At 46.0% G+C, this 19,406-nt stretch overlaps 2 protein-coding genes across 10 annotated transcripts in view; both read left to right on the top strand.

Moving 5' to 3' along the window:
* Positions 1-1,229: 1,229 nt before the first annotated feature.
* ssuh2.1 (ssu-2 homolog, tandem duplicate 1) lies at positions 1,230-11,091 on the top strand. 5 transcript variants are annotated; one of them, XM_046385151.1, is made up of 13 exons: positions 1,230-1,462; positions 4,115-4,253; positions 5,802-5,897; positions 5,988-6,072; positions 6,204-6,333; positions 6,801-6,861; positions 7,130-7,254; positions 7,711-7,773; positions 8,005-8,114; positions 8,384-8,476; positions 8,620-8,725; positions 8,826-8,933; positions 9,070-11,091. In XM_046385151.1, exons 2-13 carry the CDS (start codon positions 4,241-4,243, stop codon positions 9,202-9,204), a joined length of 1,125 nt encoding a protein of 374 aa, XP_046241107.1. In that variant the 5' UTR covers positions 1,230-1,462; positions 4,115-4,240; the 3' UTR covers positions 9,205-11,091. The 5 variants fall into 5 exon arrangements, with proteins under 5 accessions (XP_046241107.1, XP_046241105.1, XP_046241104.1 ...); XM_046385149.1 differs by having other exon boundaries at positions 4,045-4,253; XM_046385152.1 differs by lacking the exon at positions 1,230-1,462 and adding an exon at positions 1,472-1,602.
* A 1,530-nt stretch (positions 11,092-12,621) lies between these two features.
* The window catches only part of si:dkey-49n23.1 (semaphorin-3D), a 56,933-nt gene continuing 50,148 nt past the window's right edge, over positions 12,622-19,406 (top strand). The window contains exons 1-2 of one of the 5 annotated variants that reach the window (XM_046385069.1): positions 12,626-12,812; positions 13,034-13,041. The gene's annotated coding sequence lies outside the window, so the exon portion shown is untranslated. Of the gene's footprint in view, positions 12,910-12,953; positions 13,010-13,033; positions 13,042-19,406 lie in introns of those variants that run through there. The other 4 variants (XM_046385071.1, XM_046385072.1, XM_046385068.1 and 1 more) reach the window with 4 other exon arrangements.

Genomic DNA, 19,406 nt, shown 5'->3' with positions numbered 1-19,406 from the left:
AATGCATTTTCCAGCTCATCCAAATAACAAGTTTGTTTAGCTTAAGGAGAATTTTCTCAACAGGAACTTAATCCTGTAAAGCAACTTAGTTACACTGTTGGTTAAAATCTAATATTATTTGCAAATGAAAGTAATCCTGAAAACAATAACAGCTTGATTATCCTCACAGCCACTTTTCCTCTCTGTCAGTTCTCCTTTATGCCATAACTCTCACAGAAAAGTCTGATCCGGTCTCCTGCGTGAAATCACAGGAGGAAAACTGAACTGAAACAACTCGTCACATTAGAAGCGGAAAAGTAAAGTCCAGCAGAAACTACGCATCCCTCCATAAGACTTTGCGATGGACTTCAGAAGTTACGTAATTCTGTCTGTCTTTCGCTCTTAAACTCTGAAAACTCGGTTGCTCAGCGAATGTTTTAAAGCTGCCGCTACGTCAGAGTTTTCGGGTTTTACCGCACGGCAGCACGTTTCAATTTTTGCTCGTGGAAGATCTAAATGTAAACAGTGTGGGCGCGGCCAGCAGCTGCGTCAAAGGCGCACAAACAGACAGACCGGGACAGGAAGTTCACCGATGTTGCCTTCAGAGCAAAACTAATGGGGAAAATCCACTTTCAGCATGAAAACTACATGATCTAAGTGCTTAATTTACTAAATAACAGGTATGTAAGAAAATGTCGTTCCACAAAAGTATCTAAATATTACGTTTTGTGATAATGTACAAATTTTAAAAGCAGTATTGATTTTGAACACAAACAATGAATGTATGAACAGTGTATCAGGTGTGCCGCACTGGCTTTTTGGAGATCTCTTCCTGAAAGGATTCTAATGTAAGTGATAAGTTTAGCCAGTTAAGCCAAGACTGCTTTTTTGTTACCCCCCCGCCCCCCCCGTCTCTCACACTGGCAGCAGATTATCAAGAGACCCTTCAATGGCCAGTATGAATAAACTGATTCGGTAAACCAGTGATGTCGTGGGGGTGGTGCTGGACTCTCTGACGGTGGTGTCACAAAGGAGGATGCTGTCTCCCACTCAGTCCTGATCAGGCATGGATGCTCCACAGAGCCCCACAGGAGGTCATCCCTGCCTGTGGCCGTTAGACTTTACAAATCCTCCCTCGGAGTGTCACCCTGAGTCAATAGACTGAGAGGCTGGTTCTGCAACTTCACTGTATTTGCTGTACGATCTTGCGTTTAATTATAATTCTATAAATCCAGTTTCCCCCAGGGATCAATAAAGTACGTCTGGTTCTCATTTGGAACAGGTGGAATGACCACAGAAAACAGACCCTGGTTCCGACCGCTGCAAACTACTCGCTAGGCTTTTATTTTGGAAATCACAACCGGACGATGCACCTGACTGTCGCCGACAGCTAGGTTACGACTTTTTGGCATCTTCCCGGAGCTTCATTCACGTCGGACGACTTAAAGCAGGGCAGAAATGGACGAGAAAGAAGACGAACTTGGTGAGCACAACAAACTGCAGAAAAACACGTTTCCGAGTCCGGACTCGTAGCTGCTGCGCGCCTGTTGTGTCCGGTCACAGAAGTTTTCAGAGCTCGGCTGTAGGGTCCACTGTGCCGCGGGTTCAGCCCGCCCTCGACAGGTTTAACACGGGTTTAACACGGGTTTAACTGCTCTTGAATGTCTTCGAGTTGTCGGTGTGTTTGCTGAGGTTTCAGTCCCGCAGTAACACACCGACGCAGCGCGGTTTACTGGTTGAAGTGGGAAGCAGCAGCGAGTGCGGACGGCTCACTGTGGCGTTTGGTTTTCATCTTATCTCAGCCGTCACTCATGTGAACAGCTACACAGACTTGGGGTGTTTGTGGCCTTTGTGAACTGTTGAAAAATCTTGGTGGCATTGATTTCTCTCAAAGTCAGAAAATGCAGTTGAGAAGTTGTTCGACTTCCACCAGTTAGCTGAGCCGATTAATCGGTCTGCCAATGGAAGAAGGGCTTGTGGACTCTTTGTGTGACCGACGGCCTCTTTACTCAGTCTGTGCGTCGTCCATCAGTGTTCAGTGGTGAGGACACCCTGAGGACGCATTGAGACTCTGTAATGCACATTACCTTACCTGCCAGTGTCAGTTGTTAGTGCTGTCCGCTCAGTGTACCTGGAAAGCGATTTGCTTATGCTGATTCATGACCATCAGTATTTTGACCCTGGATCTACATAACACTTCAGTCTTAAAGTTGGGACTTTTAAAAAGAACAGAAATGCGATCATGTGAGATCTTTGCGTGACTCTTGATGATTAATTAGTCTGCAGTAAAGGATAAGTCTCAGAAGTCTCAGTTATGCCACTGAGCAGCTCTCCTCCAGAGCTCCCTGGCTCTCAGCCGCTGAGCAGCAGCTCTGATCCTCCACTGGTACTGACCCAACCGGAACAATGTGATGATAGTGATGTGGACTGAAGTGAATTCTGTCCGAGAGGTCATTTACTAGTGGTGTTCATCTTGGTCTGAAAGCAAAGAAAAAAACACCATGAAAACAGTCAAGTCTTCTGTCAGGGAGAAAAGTAAGCAGACAAAAGCAGTGACTGATTGGTCGAGTCACAGTTCAGGACACAAAGACTGAGTCGACTGAGACACGCAACCACATTACCACATTCTGCCTCACTAAATTCTCTGTGTGATTTAGTTTCACTTCATTTTATAATATATAATTAATTAAGTATACATAATTAAGTAAAGATTCAAGATTCAAGAGATTCAAGAGTCTTTATTGTCATTATGCAAGCATAACGAAATTTTGTGCAGATTCTCAGCTTCAAAACACACTTATAAATAGGAAAAATAAAAAATTGCACACATTAGAAAAAAAACATAAAAATATAAAAATATAAAATACAAAGTACAAAATGCAGAATACAGAGTGAGGTAGATAAAACAAAGTGCACTAGTGCCAGACTATGTGTATGAGTGTTTCACTGTAGGGGGGTTATTGCTTTAACAACATTTAGGTTTGTGATTGGCCCAGATCTTTTTATTTATTTATTTAATTGATCATTGAAGTAGTTAACTTTGTGACTCTTGACTTATTGATTAATCAGCTCCTGCAGGTCTGCAGGTCTCAGTTCAGCTGTACAGTCTGGTGCTGGTAAGGCTGGATTCACTCAGAAACAGGACTACTGCTGCTGTGGAAAGCAAGAAAAGGTCCTGCAGGACTATTTTGGAAGCATTGTCCAGTCAAAGCCTCAGTAATCAGGCCAGCTCCCCTTTTTTTCACTCACATTCCTTCTCCCCCTCCCTCCCTCTCTCCCTCCCCCCTCCATCTTTTCATTTTTCTCTGTCTTAATGAGTCTCCGTCTCCCTCCCTCCCTCATGCAGTTCTCACACTCGGTCCATCTCAGCCCAGATCTTTGTGGGGAAACACCTTCTCGCTGATATTTTTATCCCTCTGACAGAGGTATTGTGTACAGCACGCTAACTCTGTTTTATTTTTATCTGCCGGCCTGTGGGAGCTTGAAGTAAACGCGACTAATGAAAAACATTCAAAGGAGCTGCTGCTGTTGGGTTGAAAGTGTTTGTGTCGGGCAAAATCATGACGCACTCACTAAATAGCTGCACGGAGCCTCGGAAGTTCAATCAAGGTGCTATTGTGTACATTTATGTACTTTTACATTGTGTGAAAACGTGATATTCTTTGGTGTTTTGTGGGATTATTTTGTTGCTGCTGCCAGGCTGCAGTGCGGGAAGTGAAAGCTTCACTAAGTTTCATATTTCAACCGGATAGCAGTGAAATACGATGAGTGGGCACGTATCCGGATGGCTAATCGGTACCAAAATGCACAATTAAGTGTGAAGCTGATTTAATTTATTTTCCCTCCATCTGGATAACCATTTGCAGCTCTGATTTTGTCCCGATAAGACGAGTAAGAAGCCTCCGAATCCACCGCCGCGGTCCTTTTGACGTGCGGGAAGGCAGATTTCAGAGTAAACACACATTGGGGTGTGAAGTCGTTTTGAGTCCATTTGTTTATTACATCAGTGGAAAGTTACACACATTAACGGTTGTGTTTGTGTGTGTGTGTGTTGTATTTGCAAAGCGGGAATGGTCTGACCTCATAATATCCACTGACGGTCCGTAACTCCAACCATCACCAACTCCACCTGCAGGCCAGGAGCAGACTGTGAGCAGCTGGAGGTGGCCTGGTTAGAGCCAACTGGACGGAGGTGGATGTTGGAGTCAGCTGAGTGGGACTGAAGGGAAAGTCTTCAGGTGGATAGACTGTAGATGAAGAAATGCAGGAACCTGGTGAGAGGTGAGAAGAACGTGGACGTCACTTCATCAGGATCAGCTCCTCTCTTAAGCCTGTTGAGGTGTGCTGTGTTTACACATGGATCCACTGAGTTAAACCTTAAGAAAACATAGAAGATCGTGCACAGGGTGTGGGTGGAAATGACATTTACACTGTAGTTCTTGCACTTTACTGCAGGCTGTGTGGACAATGGCAGGGGTGGGGTCTGCTGTGCAACTGTCAGGCTGTGGATAAGCCCCAAGTTAATGTCGTTTTCTATGGTTTATCTTCCCCAGCGTACAAAGTCCTGTCAGAGCTGCTGAGACAGACAGACAGACAGACTGACTGTGTTTTCATGTTGGTCTGAACTGGTCAGGGTGTGGTGATGCCAATCCAGTAAATTTTGTTGCCAAAAATGAGCACCATCTGCCACCCAGCTTCTCAGGACAGACTGACAGCCCTGCACACCTTTGTTCCATAATGTCCTTCACCCAGCAAGCCACACACTTTTAGATCTTAATCTTTCTGCTTTTATTCTGCGTTCCTGACGTGATCACGCAAGCAAGTACATGTCATGTCATGTCAATGTCATGTCGTTAGCAGGAGTATGCAGGCAAAGAGGAGGTCGGACTGCTTTGTACTGACGGGTTGCAGAACCACGTCAGCATATTTTACAGGTTAATCCACACACCAGATCCAGATGCTATCTGCTGGTGTGGCAGGAGATTAGCGTGTTGTACCTGTAGCGCTGGAGTAATGAGTTAGAGTGGCCTGTGGTGTGTAAAGTGCTGTGCTGCTAATCCGATGCCACAAAGCAGGCCTTCAGTAATGTTAGCCTGCTGTGTCCCGAGTGCCTCATCTGTTACTTGAGGCTACAGCCAACTTCCTGACGGCCTCTCGTGAAGGATGCATCCTCCCTTCCTGCCGCACTGACAGGAACACCGTCCACCTGCTCACGGTGTCGCAGAGAAGAAAGTCGACTTCCACTGTTGGACCTTTTATGACATCAGAAACATTTTTAAGGAAACCAGGAAAACAGAAAATGAAATAAAAATTGTAAACTCGTGCTTGAGCCTAACGGTGGAGAGACAAACGCAGAAAGAAGGTCAGAGGTCAACCTTAAGGAAACCATTTGAGTGAGGGGAACAGAAGGCCTGGAGGGACTAAACAGCATTCGTGTGTGGTCAAGTTTCCTTCTGAAGGCGGCACAAATTTCAAAAGAAGACACGACAAGACGGTGGAATTCACAAAGCTGAGGTCAAACCAACAAACCAACGTAAAAATAATCTTTCTGTTTGTTTCATATGTTAATGTGAGGAAGGTCACAGTCTCCTCATCACTCCACACAGAAGGTTTCGTCTCTTCACTGGAAGCTTGCGTGAGTCTTAACCCACCTGTGCACCTATCACGATGGGTTAAGAGTCACGCTTTTACCACCAATCACGAAAAGAAATGTAAAGTCCTCCTTAAGCATTTACCAAAAAACTGCTTCAAGAGAGCAATGTGGGGATGAGATGTATACCCTCAGGTGTATCCTCAGCCTCTTCTTCACCTCATCCTCTCAGGTGCCTTTGATCCCAACATTCCAGAGGAGGGACCTTCAGCTCCCCCTCCTGGCTGGCTGGATGAAGTACATGGATACCAGGGCCACGAAGAAGGAGGTAAGTCTTTTGCTCTCCTGTCTTCTCTTTAGTTTTTCTCTCTTCGGCGATGCCAGCCTTCATCTCCTTTGTGTTAATGTACGTGTCCAGAGGGTGATAACCCGTTGTATCCACCTCCTCCTGCCTATAACCCCCAGCCCGAACTCAACAGGAACACTTTGGTGCCCAATGTCAGGTAACACACACACACACACACACACACACATCAGTCTATGAAGCACTTTGTCACTGAGCCTGTGCTGTGGAATACAAGCTGTATGATGTGGAATAAAAGCTGTGTCCACCTCTGTGTGTTCCCTCCTCCAGGGTCCCCACAGTATCGGAGGATGTGGCCAGAGATGCCCTGTTGAAGTTTGTGGAATCAAAATGGAGGTACAGCTCCAAACCTGCCAGGAACCTCACCTTCAGAGAGCTCAAGCCCGTCACTGTGTACAGGGTAGGAGCTTAGCGCTCGCGTTGCACTGAAGTGTAAATGTTTGTTGACATGTTTAAAGCGTCTTCCTTCCTCTGGATGCGCGTTTTCCAAACGATGGACTGATGTCTTGGAGCCACCAGAACTGTGAGAACTTCTGTGGTGCCCTGTTGACTGGCGCACATCATGGCCCCGTGTAGCCTGCCAACGCTGATGCTTTCCTGCTTTGTCAACAAGCCAACACGGCGCTGATCATCAGCTATTGACGGTCTCGGCTGGTGGACCCTTTGGGGGGCCATCATGCCGTTCAGTTTGTGTAAGCTTGATGGTGTCAGCGCTGTTTTCCACCCTGTTGTGTCTCATTCGTCTTATTTCAACACTTGTGACCCATCGTCACCTCCTGCACGCGTTTTCATATTAAAATATTGAACAAATTAAAATCTAATGCGTGAAGTATCGCACATCCAGCCAGTGTTTTCTCCTCCCTGCAGTATCGACTGGAGACCTACACTGAGACCAGAACCAGCAGCTGGCAGTTTGAACCCTACAATGGTAAAACTTTACTCAAACTAACGAGTTAAATAAAGTGAAGTTTACTTTTTTCACGAAGGACAAGATGGGCGACATGTCCATCTGTTAGGTCCGTGTCTGTTACCAAGGAAACAGGCCACAAAAGATGAACCTGTGGAGTTTTAGCAGGTAAACATCACATGATGATGTGCAGCCAATCCTTTGGCATGTGTGGGACCAGGAAAGTCTGGACCAAAGCAGAAGACTGACCGGAGACCTGCCCTTCATTAATCATGCTGTGCTCTAACAGGACAGCCGGTGGACGGTCCTCAGTACGGTGTGAGTCCTCTGCCGTGGGACATTCCTGTGACTTTGCCTCAGAGATTCAGCGACAGGATGGAGAAGGTCCGCGTGCCGCACTCGGCCATCGTGAAGGTACAGCCGGCTGGTCTGACCGGTCCTGGATTTCTCGGGTTCATGTCGATCTTAACGAGTACATGCTGATTGATGTACTGAGAACTCACATGATTAACTGATCTGCTGACAACGTTGATCATGTATGCTGATACTGGTTGATAATATTGGTTGATTGATAAATTAGTGAGGCTTTAATTTGTTGTTTTAGACAGAGGTTGTGATGATAGCAGTATTTTAAACTTGAGCACAATACAAGTATAAAGCTTTGATACTCTATACCACTGAAAAAAGGGGAAAAAAGGATAATTTTATTTTATTTTTTTATTTTTGAAATTTATTGTATTGATTTAAACATGTGGCATCGGAGAAGAATGGAAACTTCGAACCTGATTTTACACAGTCGAGCTTTCCGCTTTCCTCCTGTTTGTTCTTCTTTGTGTCATAGTAACCTGTGTGTGTGTGTGTGTGTGTTAGGTGTGTCACATGTGCAGCGGCTGTGGCAGAGTTCGATGTTCCGCCTGCTCTGGTAGAGGCCAGGTGAGATGTCTTATTTAAGATGAATAAGAGTAGAAGAGAATGTGGCTGAGTTCACGATTCAGTTCAGTCCACTTGGTGACCTCAAAATTAATATAAATACGTCCCATCCGCTAACATGTTTATGAGCTGTACTGCAGCCGGCCACCGGGGGGCGATCCAGGTCTCAGGAGTCCAGTGTGCCTGCCTTCTTTCCCGTCTCTCTCAGTCTGAATGCTCTTCTCCGCCTCGCAGAAGCGCTGCACAGCCTGCCACGGCAAAGGTTTCCGAAGGCAGCCTGGGAATCACCGGCGCTCCTCCGGGAGCACGCGATGCTCGTCTTGTCACGGGAGAGGACGCAAGAGGTGAGAACAGGCCCGAAAAGAGTTTGGACCATGAGGCGACAGGACACTCGGGGAGGACGTGACCCCTCGTTTACCGACAAGCCCGTCAGTGGGTTTTGCTTGTGTAAACGCAGCGTGAGGAGGAGAGTCGGCCTGTAATCCTAACTATTGTAAAGGCAGCCAGGTGGAAAGATGAACAAAAGATCCTCAAGGCCTCACGTCTGCTGTCATAAGCGTGTCAACATCATGTCGGCGTGGGTGTCATGTGGTTTCGTCTGCCCCTCCTCCAGGTGCAGCTCCTGTAATGGCCAAGGCTTCAGGACCTGCTCGGTCTGTCATGGCAGCAAAAACCTGCTGCATTTCATCCAGCTCACGGTGACATGGTGTGTCAGACGCACACGCACACACACACACGCACGCACGCACGCACGCACACACACACACACGCACACACACACACACATACACACACACACACAGTCTGTCCACATTCCTTCTGCTTCAGTTTCTTTGTCTGTGTGTGCAGGAAGAACAACATATCTGATTTCATTCCTGACCGCCAGCCTGAGTTCCCCGACAAGAAGTTTGAGAAGGTGACCGGAGATCCTTTCTTCGTCGATGAGAGCGTTCTGGTAAGAACGATTTTATGATTCACGCATCCGTCGGTTCAGTCCACATCACCTTCAAACGGAACCGCGGTCCTGTTGATCAGCGTCCGTCTTTTCCCATCAGGTGTATCCCATCCAGGGTTTCCCCGATCAGGAGATCTGCGACGTTTCTACAAAAACGATTAACGATCACCTGGAGCGCTTCAGTTCCTCCAGCCGCATCCTGCAGCAGGTACGAACTTGTTCATTCAGACGCAAACGTTGTTGTGTGAAGTGATGAGGCTGGACGCTTACGTTACGGCGGAGCGCGGAGCCGCCCGGTGACGTCCTACCTTTACCTGACGGCCGCTCTCTGTTTGTGTCCACAGCGTCAGACCATCGAGCTGGTGCCCCTGACTCACGCTCATTACACCTACAGTGGAAAAGACTACAGCTTCTTCGTGTATGGAATGGAGAACAAAGTCTACACCTCCAAATATCCCTCCGCCTGTACCATTTTATAAGTGTCAGGCAGACATGTTGTTGACGTGTTGTTGTGTTGCCACACTCGTCCTTCATGTATGAACCAAACGCGCTCTTTTCCACTCATTTCACTTTGGTGAATTATTGTAACAGTAATAATCTGTAAGCATTCAGAGCAGGCTGGTCGTTGTGCTTTAGGTGCCTTAAATGACAGATGGCTGAATTTCTACAAAGTTAGTGGGATGCATCAACTTGAGGACATAAAGTGAAAAATATTTGAAATTTGATTGGAGGTTACAAATGAGGCAGTTCATTTTAGAATATATGAATTATGAATTGTGTTGGTATCATAAAGAGCCTCATCCTGTGTTTGTGAGGCTCCATGTGCTCCAGCATCATGCAGTAGAACAGCTGCATGTGTTTACCACTGGTGCATGGAAAGATGGCCGCTGCAGCCAGCCACCAGGGGGCCGTCCAGATGTTTTGGCTCCACTGTTGGGGAGCTTCACATTCAGTGGCGTGTGCCAACATCTGGGACGTGATTATCCGCTGCAGCTTCACTTTCCTCCAGTTAGATGCGTTCCAGTGTGGGCAGAAGCCATAAAGCGTCAAACGTGTTGTTTGTATGTTGTCTTGTGGTGGACTGAAGCTCTGCTCAGCGCTAACTGTACTTCCTCCTGCCTTTTCCAACATGTTTTATCTTGAACAAGTGTTTCGTTTTGTTTCTTCAGACGGTAAAAGCCTGAATGTCAGTTGTTAATTCTCCTAATCGCCTCATAACATTTTTTTCCCACCCCCCACGTGACCCGTAACACCTGGCAGAGCAGATGAATCACGTGAATGTCTGTTCTGGTTCTGAGTATTCCTCTTTAGGTCGTCTTTGAGTGTTTCTTTGCGGTTATGTGGTCAGAAACGGGATTCTGAATGTGCAGGTACGTTTGAATTGGATCAGATGGTTGTGTAAACAGCTGATGGCTCAGGTATCTTCTCGTTGAGGTTCCAGCCATCAGAGAAGTCAGGAAGCTAAAACGGTTGAGTTTGTTACAGGATCAAACTGAAAGCAGAACTTGTGGGAGGCTCGAACGCGTCGCTCACACTGACGTCCGGGACTCAACTCTTACGTCCTCAATCAGCAGCGACAGACGGTAACCAGAACCGTCTGTCACGTGGACCGCCGAGCCCACCGGGCCTTTATTTCTGTTCTCTTGTGTTTACGGGGAAATTTGACAGATTTTAGTTTTTTGTTTCATAATTTGGTCCCATTTTCCAGAAGTGGAAGAAGTACTCAGATCGTTTGGCACACACACACACACACACACACTCGCAGTGAGTGAACACTTAAAGGTAAAGAAGATGAACTGATGAAAACAACATATTAAATGTATTTAACTGATGGAAATGTGCTGCCTTCATTAGACACCAGGCTTTGATGGGAGGAAGTGCGGCTCGTTGACCAACCTCGTTGAGCAACGCGTCTCATGTGAGACAGACAGGCGAACGACATGAATGAAGTTGTGCAGGAATCGATCAACGTGCTGCTTTAACTTGGTGCTCAGGACAGGAAACTCCTCCAGGCTTTACGAGCTTCATGCTGAGCTCGTTTTGCAGCTGCTTTGTGGTGTTTTGAAACCTTTATTTACCTTTATTTTACTATTTCAAACGTTTTTACTCCTCAGCTCAGGTTTCTGTAGTCACCGAAACACAACAAATCATCCACATTTTCAGCCTCCTTTGTGTCCAGCGACGTTTCTGTGGTTGTTTGGGGATTTTTACCAGTTTCAGTTTTATATGTTTAGGACGGAGAACAGATGGAGAGGCAGGAATGTCCTCACAAGTATCATTATTTTATATAAAACCTGTCAAATGTATTCAGCGAAATGTGAATGAGAAGTTCATAATAAAATTCTTTTTGGTGTGGTCGTCCTGAAGGGTCTGAAGGTTTGTTGGGTTGCTCCTCCTCAGTCCTCCATAAGGTGTGGTGCTTGTGTCAAACCTGTGGACGTGGACGGGACAGTCCCACAATAAAATGGTCTCTGGTATTTGGCTGTAAGGTTCTCAGGGTTACGTCACAGATGGGACGGAGGAATGTGACTGTCCTCCAGACCTCCTCCAGACGGGATGTTGGACAGTCAGGACGAGACGGGTACGGTTCTGAAGTAGTTTAAAACTTGTTTGTTTCAAACACATCCACCCTGTGGACATCCCACGTGATCAACACCTGAGGCCGCTTTAACGAGTCTGAGCCAAACCAAGTGAGTTCACCAGCCCACACCAGTAGACCGTGAAAACCTGGCAGACTCCGCTTCAGTTCCTCCCACAGGGGGGCGCTGTGGCTTCTAAAATGATGGCCTGCAGGATGTCTGAAGGTGTGTTTGCCGTCACCATAAACTGTAGGAAATAATACAACTCGGCCAAACGTTAGTCCTCCCTGACTTCTTTTTGAGCTGATATTCAACGAGCAGAAACAAATCCGCCACAGAACCAAAGTCCAGTCGCTTTTGTGGAGGCCTTCAGCTGAGGCAGCAGGAGAAATAAGAGACACAAGTGACAGATAAATTACTACAGAACTCAAGATACAAGATACAAGCTAGGTTTATTTGTCACACGGTACAATGTGCAGTGAAATTCTTTATGTCCCTGCTACCAAAAAATAGGTAAGGAAAATTAAATATTGTAAAATACAAAGCTTATAAAATGAAAAAAAGTGCAAATGTGCAGTATTTACATGAACAGTATTTACATGCAGTGCAGGAGGGAGTAGGATTGTCCAGATTAACGCTCACTGTTGAGCAGACGGATGAAGCTTTTCCTCATCCTCTCAGTGTTGGTTGGAGGGCCTGATGGAGAGGAGTGAGTGTCCGGGGTGATGGGGCTGCCTCAGTGGTGCAGGTGTATTCGTACATCTTTGAGGTAATTGAAGTATTTCAGTACAGATTTGTACTTCTCCTTCAGTATTTTAAAAGTCTTACAATATGATGCTTTACAGCACATTAAACAAACTGTCAATGCAGCAGTGAAGCATTTAAAAACTTGTTCCAGCTGAGTTCTGTTCACATTCTGCATGATGGGAACTTTTACCTGTAAAGCAGGTAACTGCCATGTGCCCACCATAAATGCATGTAACTTCATTTTTTATTTACTTTAAACGGAATTTTCAAACAATTTCTTGTGAAATTACTGACACTTAAACACTTTTTGTTGAATCTTAAAGAAAGATCATTTTACTTACTGTAAAGACTTATTAAGATGTGTTAATTCATACATTTGTTCGCCATCTTGTTGTGAAGCCTGTTACTGTCCCCCCGTAGCAGAGGATTTCTACTCTGCGGTGCTGCTTCTGTCACTTGAGTACCAGACCAGAGTCCTTCTTTCACCTCAGGACGGTGACGGGGCTGTGGACCGACCCAAGACCGACATGAAGATTTCGGAAGGGGAGTTTCCGAGCAGGCCCTGAAGGCAGCAGCGGACGGCGCGTGTGTGTGTGTGCTCGCGCGCGTGTGTGACTTGAGGGAGCGGCAGCGGCTCAGCCCACATGTGCTCAGTGTGTTTGTAACGTGCGGAGGCTGCAGGTGAGCCGACGCCGACCCGACGCGTCCAGGATCCTTCGAGCGGAACAAGTGAAAGTCCAGAGGAGTCCGGCGAGTCCAGAGGGGAGCCCGACGAGTCCAGAGGAGTCCAGAGGAGTCCAGGGAGTCCTGAGGGGAGTCCGGCGAGTCCAGAGGAGTCCAGTGAGTCCAGAGGAGTCCAGAGGAGTCCAGAGGAGTCCAGGGAGTCCTGAGGGGAGTCCGGCGAGTCCAGAGGGGAGCCCGACGAGTCCAGAGGAGTCCAGTGAGTCCAGAGGAGTCCAGAGGAGTCCAGGGAGTCCTGAGGGGAGTCCGGTGAGTCCAGAGACGTTTGGTTAACCTGACGTCGCTGATTGGATGTGACTAAATGAGTGGGAAAGCAAAGTTCGCTGTGTTGACGCGCTGTTGGTGTTGGACCGGAGACTCTGGGGGTCTGAGGACAAAAAGGACGAAACTTTATTTAACGTAAACTGATCTGCTTAATCTGTCTTATGCAAGCTGAAGACGTTTCTCTGGACGTAACCTGCTAACCTGCTGTGAGTTTTACTGGTCAGTGAGGACTTTCCAGGTGTCCACTCAGCAGGTCATGTGGTCGTTCCAGAGGTTTTGGTGTTTTTAGAGGTTATTAAAGGGGTTTTTGAAGACGTTTTGGTGGTCATTGAAAAGCTTCCAGGAGTCCCTGGAGAAGCTGCTGTGGTCGTTTAGGAGGTTCCAGGGGTCCTTGGAAGAGTTTTGGTGCTGAGTAAAATGTTTCCAGGAGTGTTTGAGTTTTTGCTCGACCCTTCAGACAGACAACACACACACACACACACACAAACACACACACACACACACACACACACACACGCACACACACAGTGTTTGAGAGCTGGTGTAATCAAATGATGAGTTTGGACAAGCTGCTTCACTCCAGCTGAAGACAGACTGTCCTCAGGTCAGTCTGTCTCATATAGCTTCAGTTTACTACAGACAGAACTGTGTCCACGTCCGTCCGTCCGTCCGTCCGTCTGTGTGTCTCTTGTGAGTAAACCTCCCCCAATTGTCCGCTGCCTTTCCTGTTATGGAGTTCAACACCCCCTCTGCTGTACAGTCTGTAAGGCTGTTTCCTGCCCCGTGTGTGTGCGTGTGTGTGTGTGTGTGTGTGTGTGTGTGTGTGTGTGCTGAGATTGTTGTCTTCCTGGCTTCTGTATTGTGTCATTGTGTCTTCTCTCAAACGGTAGTTCTGCTGTTGTGATGACGCTGACACACACACACACACACACACACACACACACACACACACACACACGTCGTGTACTTCTTTACTGTACTTCAGAACAGTTTTGAGCTTCTTGTACTTTACTTGAGTATTTCAGGTTCCTTCCTGCTGCACGACCTTTCTGAGGGAAAATGTGTACTTTTACTGCATTTCATTTTAAATTCTTAAAAACCGTAGAAAATTCAACCTGAAACCAGCAGTTATTTTCACTGTTGTAACGCCACCACGGCGTTAAGCTGAGGCGAGTGGAAACATCAGCGCGAGGCCAGGAGGCCCCTGAACGAGCGTCACGGCGAGCAGGACCGACAGGAAGGAGGCGCTCGACGTGCAGCTCTGCTCGTGTTTCTAAACGCTCCGTCTGTGAAGTACAGAAACGTTTATGTGAGGAGGATTAGGTGATAAGCTAACAGACGTGTCGCACTGCAGGGCCAAAGATGGGTCTGATCGATCGATCGATCGATCTGTCGATCAAATCTCATCATAGTTTGTGACGTTTGCTTCTTTTGTCCAACCAGCAGTCCAAAACCCAAAGACTCTTTGTTTACTGTCACAGATGACAAGCAAGCAGCAAATCCTGACATTTAAGAAGCTGCAGCCAGCAGAAGTTTGACATTTTTGACTGAAACGATGAATCATTTACCAAAATATTTAACAAGCGATTCTCTTTTGCTCGACTAAATGATGAATCAGCTGTTTGCTCCAGCGTTAGGAAGGACAACATCTCACTTCAGTTGGTTCTCACTTGTGATGTATCCTCCATCGTGTGAAGGAGAGAAAAGTTCAACCAGTCACAAGTTTGGCCACAGTAATCATCATCATAATCATAATAAGATAACCAAGAGCTTCAAGCTTTTCTGTGTGGCCTCAGGTGGACCCTCGTAGACCAGTTTCTCCAACCTGTGGACAGCAGCATGTTGTGTTGTCCAACATGTTTCCTGCAGTCCTGCACTTCCTGTCGGTCTTTCTGTCTGATCGTTGCACAGCTTCCAAAATGTGCTTTTCATTCTCCACGGATGTTCGGCATAACTTCTTTAAATTTCACACGGCTCGTAGGTCCGTTTGAAATGCGGGTCTGTTTTCCATTGTGTTTGTCTGGGTTTGACGCCGGTCCTTTCTTCATCTGACCTCCCCGTCTGCTGGACGGTTTCAGGCCCCCTCAGGCACAAAGTGTTCACATCGAGATTTGCTCTCGTGTCGAATCAGGAGGCACTAAATCACCTTCTGTCCCATCAGGTTCTTGTCTCTGCTTTAAGGACGTCTTTTGTTTCCACACACGAGCCTCCTCTCTGCTTCCTGTCTGTCAGTGTACTTTAACTGTGACAGTGTATGTGTATTACTACATGACGGGGGACGTAAATCTGATTATACAGGCACATTGTGGGCACTCGCCTTCCAGAAGGAAACAACATACACAAGTCACAAGTCGCCAAAATGTAAATTCTGAATTTTTTGTTGAAGACCTGGTGCCAGATTAGTGTAATGTGAGGGTTGGGTTTAGGGAGTTCCTGCCCACACACCCGTCTCAGCCAATCAGGAGCAGCGCTCAGCTGTCATGACATTTCACCTCCCTTCTATAGCATCAAATAACCATCAGCGTGATAAGAACTGCCTGAAAAGATGCAAAAAATTATTTGACGTGTGCATGCAGTTTTTAGTTTGGCTGATGTCCCATCTGCTAACATGGGGGAGGGGGAGGAGCTTATGAGCTAAACTGCAGCCAGCCACCAGGGGGCGTCCAGGTGTCTTGGGTTCTCTCATGTCGTCCACCTTCACATACAGTCAGTGGTCTGTCCATGTGTGCTTTGGTTGTCTTAGGCAGACTTTCTAATTTGTTAACTGCAGTTCTGAGATAACAAAATACAAATCTCTGTGAAGCTTTTATTTGACCTTTAACCCTCAATATTCATAAACATCTCATCGTGTCCGTGTGTCCCAGCTGCACGATGAAGAGTAATGTGGGCTGTTAGCGTGAGTTAAGGCTCGTGGGCCGGCGACTGCAGAGGGAGGCTCTTTGAGGCCGAAGTGGGACACAAGCAGAGTGAAACTTTACATCACTTTAATGGAGGAGCTGACAGTGTGCATCGAGTCAGCATCAGAGACCAGACCCAATTCACAAGGACACTTATAAACCTTTTATATCCTCCGAGGGCACGTTTACATTCGTGTGGGGAAACTAGACGGGAGACTTCATGGAGTGGTGATAAATGTCTGTGGAAAGTCCCGCACAGGTTTTCTACATACCTTAAAGTTTTATTACCTCTTGGAATAAATTATCTGTAGTTTACTGTCTGCAGGCCTCTCGTTGGGTTATTGATCCATACAAATGACTGAGTGACTGAAAAGCAAATGTTTCCTTAAAGGCGTTAATATACACGTCATGCCTACAGGAACACTCACTAATGTTCAGGAGAAAACGGGAGATTTTCTCTCCTGCTTGCGAAGCCACTGTGAGAGACTTTACAGTAATCAAAAGCAGCGTCTGAATTTTACCCTCCAATAGTTTTGAACCCTCATGAGATTTTGGGTTCTTAGCTGAAAACATTAATTATCATTTGTCATAACTGATTTTAGTCATTACTGTAATTGATGGTTGAGGTTTGTGCTTAAAACATCTGCATACACAGTGAATCTTGATAATGTGGTTCCCATAAATACACATCTAACTGACTGTTATGTGTATGTAATGTATATCTGTCATTTGGGAACAAGATTGATGATAAAGCAACATGAAGCCTGTGTTACACCCCAATCCAGCTGCACACACACACCAACCTAATGTCACCTTGTCACTGCTAATGAGTGAAAATTCTCTTTTCTGTTAAAGAAACCCAAACTTACCTTCATGTACTAACTAAAAGCATTCCTACGCCCTTAAAATCTTCATCTCTGAGGACAGTGTGTGCATTTTGAGTCTGAAGTTTGAGAAACTGATTTTCAGCTGTGATTATTCCCAAAGCAGGAAGCAGGAGTTTTCCTTTACGTGCCTTGATTGGATTATAATCGTGTAGTTGTTGCCATTGAAGGTGTAGATACACAGAAATGTTTCCTTTTTTATGTCATATATTTTTAAGTGTAATTTGTCACATGTTGGCTTGAGTCATGGATGATTTGTGTGACCTCTGTGGTGTGATGTTTTTTTCTAGGTTTAAAACAGTAGAATATTTTGTGCGTCCTGCTCCGATCTAAACACAAAGAAACTAATGTGAGAAGAAACCAACCAACCATTTCCCACCACTTAGCAGGTTTCTGTTCATGATGGTGGTCGGATTTGGGCTGGGCTTCTTCCTCCAGTCCGTTCTACAGCGTCCTGAGGTGTCCATCCTCACTGACTTCCCACAGCAAATCTTTATGACCACCTCAGTCAGATCTAAAAATACCTGGTTTGAACAGACATAATGTTTCAATGCTATCAGAACATGGAATGAAAAAAATCAGGATAATTTTAAGTGAAAATAATTGTCTTGGACCAATCAGAACCAATCGGAGCAGAGGATCAGAGCTGCTGCTCAGCTGCTGAGCGCTGGGAACCTCTGGAGGGGAGAGCTGCTGGCAGAGCTGGAGCCTCTGGGGGAATAAACAACTGGATTCTGTGAGGAGAGTTCACACTTTACTTTGTTCAGCTGCTGGGATTCAGAAGAGGATTTGTCTTCACTACCAGCAGTGAGCTGCAGCACAATGTAGGTTACTGGAATTAGTCTGTCTTTGTCTTTGTTGACTCTTGACTCAAGGGGAAAAATTTAGGTTAAAATTTGGACCTTGCTGATAGAAAATAAAATTCCTCTGTACTTATGTTTCTGAAATATTTCTGAAATATAAGTACAGAGAAAAATTCATTGTTGCAGTTGGAGAAATAATAAGAAATAATTAGACCAATCTGCTTCTCTCTTTAATAATGTGCATGCTTTCAAGTGGACACAGTTTTTCAACAGACATTTGTTTTTAAAATACATCCTGATTAACCTTGAGCATATTTATGTGGAGGAAAGTTAACATGCACAGAGGCTCATTTCCACTCTCAGCAGATATTTCTCCTCAGTATCACTGCAGGTGTTTGTGGCTCCTCTGGGGGAATTTAAGTTTAAGCGTCTCGCTCAGTGACGACACACAACTAGCTGATGAGGGAGGGGAAGCAGTTTTTCCATCGAGTCAAACTGTACAACCACAGATTAATCCCACCAGCAACCCAGGAGTCGTCTGAGTCGGCTTCCCCACCCTTTACCTCGTGGTGAAGAGTGAATGACTGCGGAGTTTCCGACAGTGTCATCATCCCATCGTTGACTGTTCAGGCTGATCCCTGGCTTACCATCACAAAATAAAACATTCAAAGCTGTGATTAAAATGTCAAATGCCCTGAAACCACAGCTAAACACACACCGAATGTGTAGACGCACCACACTGATGAAGAGCCCAGAATAACATCCTCTTCATCCTCCGTGAAGGGCCTCTATGATCAAATAAATCCCTTCTTCTTGTTCCTCCAACCCACAGTTAACCGGCAAAGTTGTGCTGTGGGACCCTCTTGTGTTTAGAAAGCTGGATACACACACACACACACACACACACACACACACACACACACACACACACACACACACCTTTGTGAGGCTGAGAAATTCCCCACCTTTCATTGTACCAGTGCTTTTACCACAGAGGACACAGAAAACACACACCCTGAAGAGCAAGACAAAAGAGTGAGAATGAGAAATTAATGTTAGTGTTAACACTCATACACTGACTGTCAGGACATTCCCACAGTGTGTGTGTGTGTGTGTGTGTGTGTGTGTGTGTCCTCTGTGCATTCACAGACAGAATGACCCTATTGTGGTAAATGATCGTTAGGATGCTCTGTGTGTGTTTTGTTGTTTTTCCTTCCTCCTCTGCTCTTTCCTGAGTGAGTGTGTGTGTGTGTGTGTGTGTGTGTGTGTGTGTGTGTGTGTGTTGGACAGAAGAGTGTGAAAGAAGTCTAACCAGCTTTCAGGGAAACCATTATTTCCCACCTGGAGGTCTGGTAACATTGCTGGGAAAATGCTGGTACGACTGTGTTGCGAATGGAAGCAGTAACTTTGGTGGGTCAACATGAAGGTTCATGTCCGTCTGTCAGCAAACCAATCACAAGGCTCAGAAATCTCAAGCTCTTCATCTCCGGTAGCAGCTGAGCCTCGCGCGTGTCCTTCTCCAAGTTTGTGTCATCTTCTGGACTTGCTGAATATTAAATACATTACAAGAACGGTGACATTGGACGAAAACCGTTCTTAGTCCGCCGTGTTCCCGCTGTCTCGCCCCGTCTTCTCGTCCTTCTGTTGTCTTTGGTAGTGGTTGGTATTCATAAATGTTGCGCCATCTGCTGGACTGTCTTTTGCCCCATCTATTCTGGAATTGTTTCTGTGTGAAAAGCTGAACAGGAATGTGTAAAACATCTCAA

Source organism: Scatophagus argus, chromosome 3 (assembly GCF_020382885.2).
Source record: "Scatophagus argus isolate fScaArg1 chromosome 3, fScaArg1.pri, whole genome shotgun sequence".
NCBI lineage: Eukaryota > Metazoa > Chordata > Actinopteri > Scatophagidae > Scatophagus > Scatophagus argus.
Note: the sequence above shows the minus strand (reverse complement) of the source record. Positions and strands in the feature narration are given on the sequence as shown.

Bases quoted from the DNA above. Each gene is read 5' to 3' on its own strand.
- ssuh2.1 (XM_046385148.1), top strand. From the start codon at position 1,438: ATGGACGAGAAAGAAGACGAACTTG. The intron at 1,463-5,801 runs GTGAGCACAACA...TCATCCTCTCAG, and splicing joins CGAGAAAGAAGACGAACTTG to GTGCCTTTGATCCCAACATT. The intron at 7,774-8,004 runs GTGAGATGTCTT...TCCGCCTCGCAG, and splicing joins CCTGCTCTGGTAGAGGCCAG to AAGCGCTGCACAGCCTGCCA.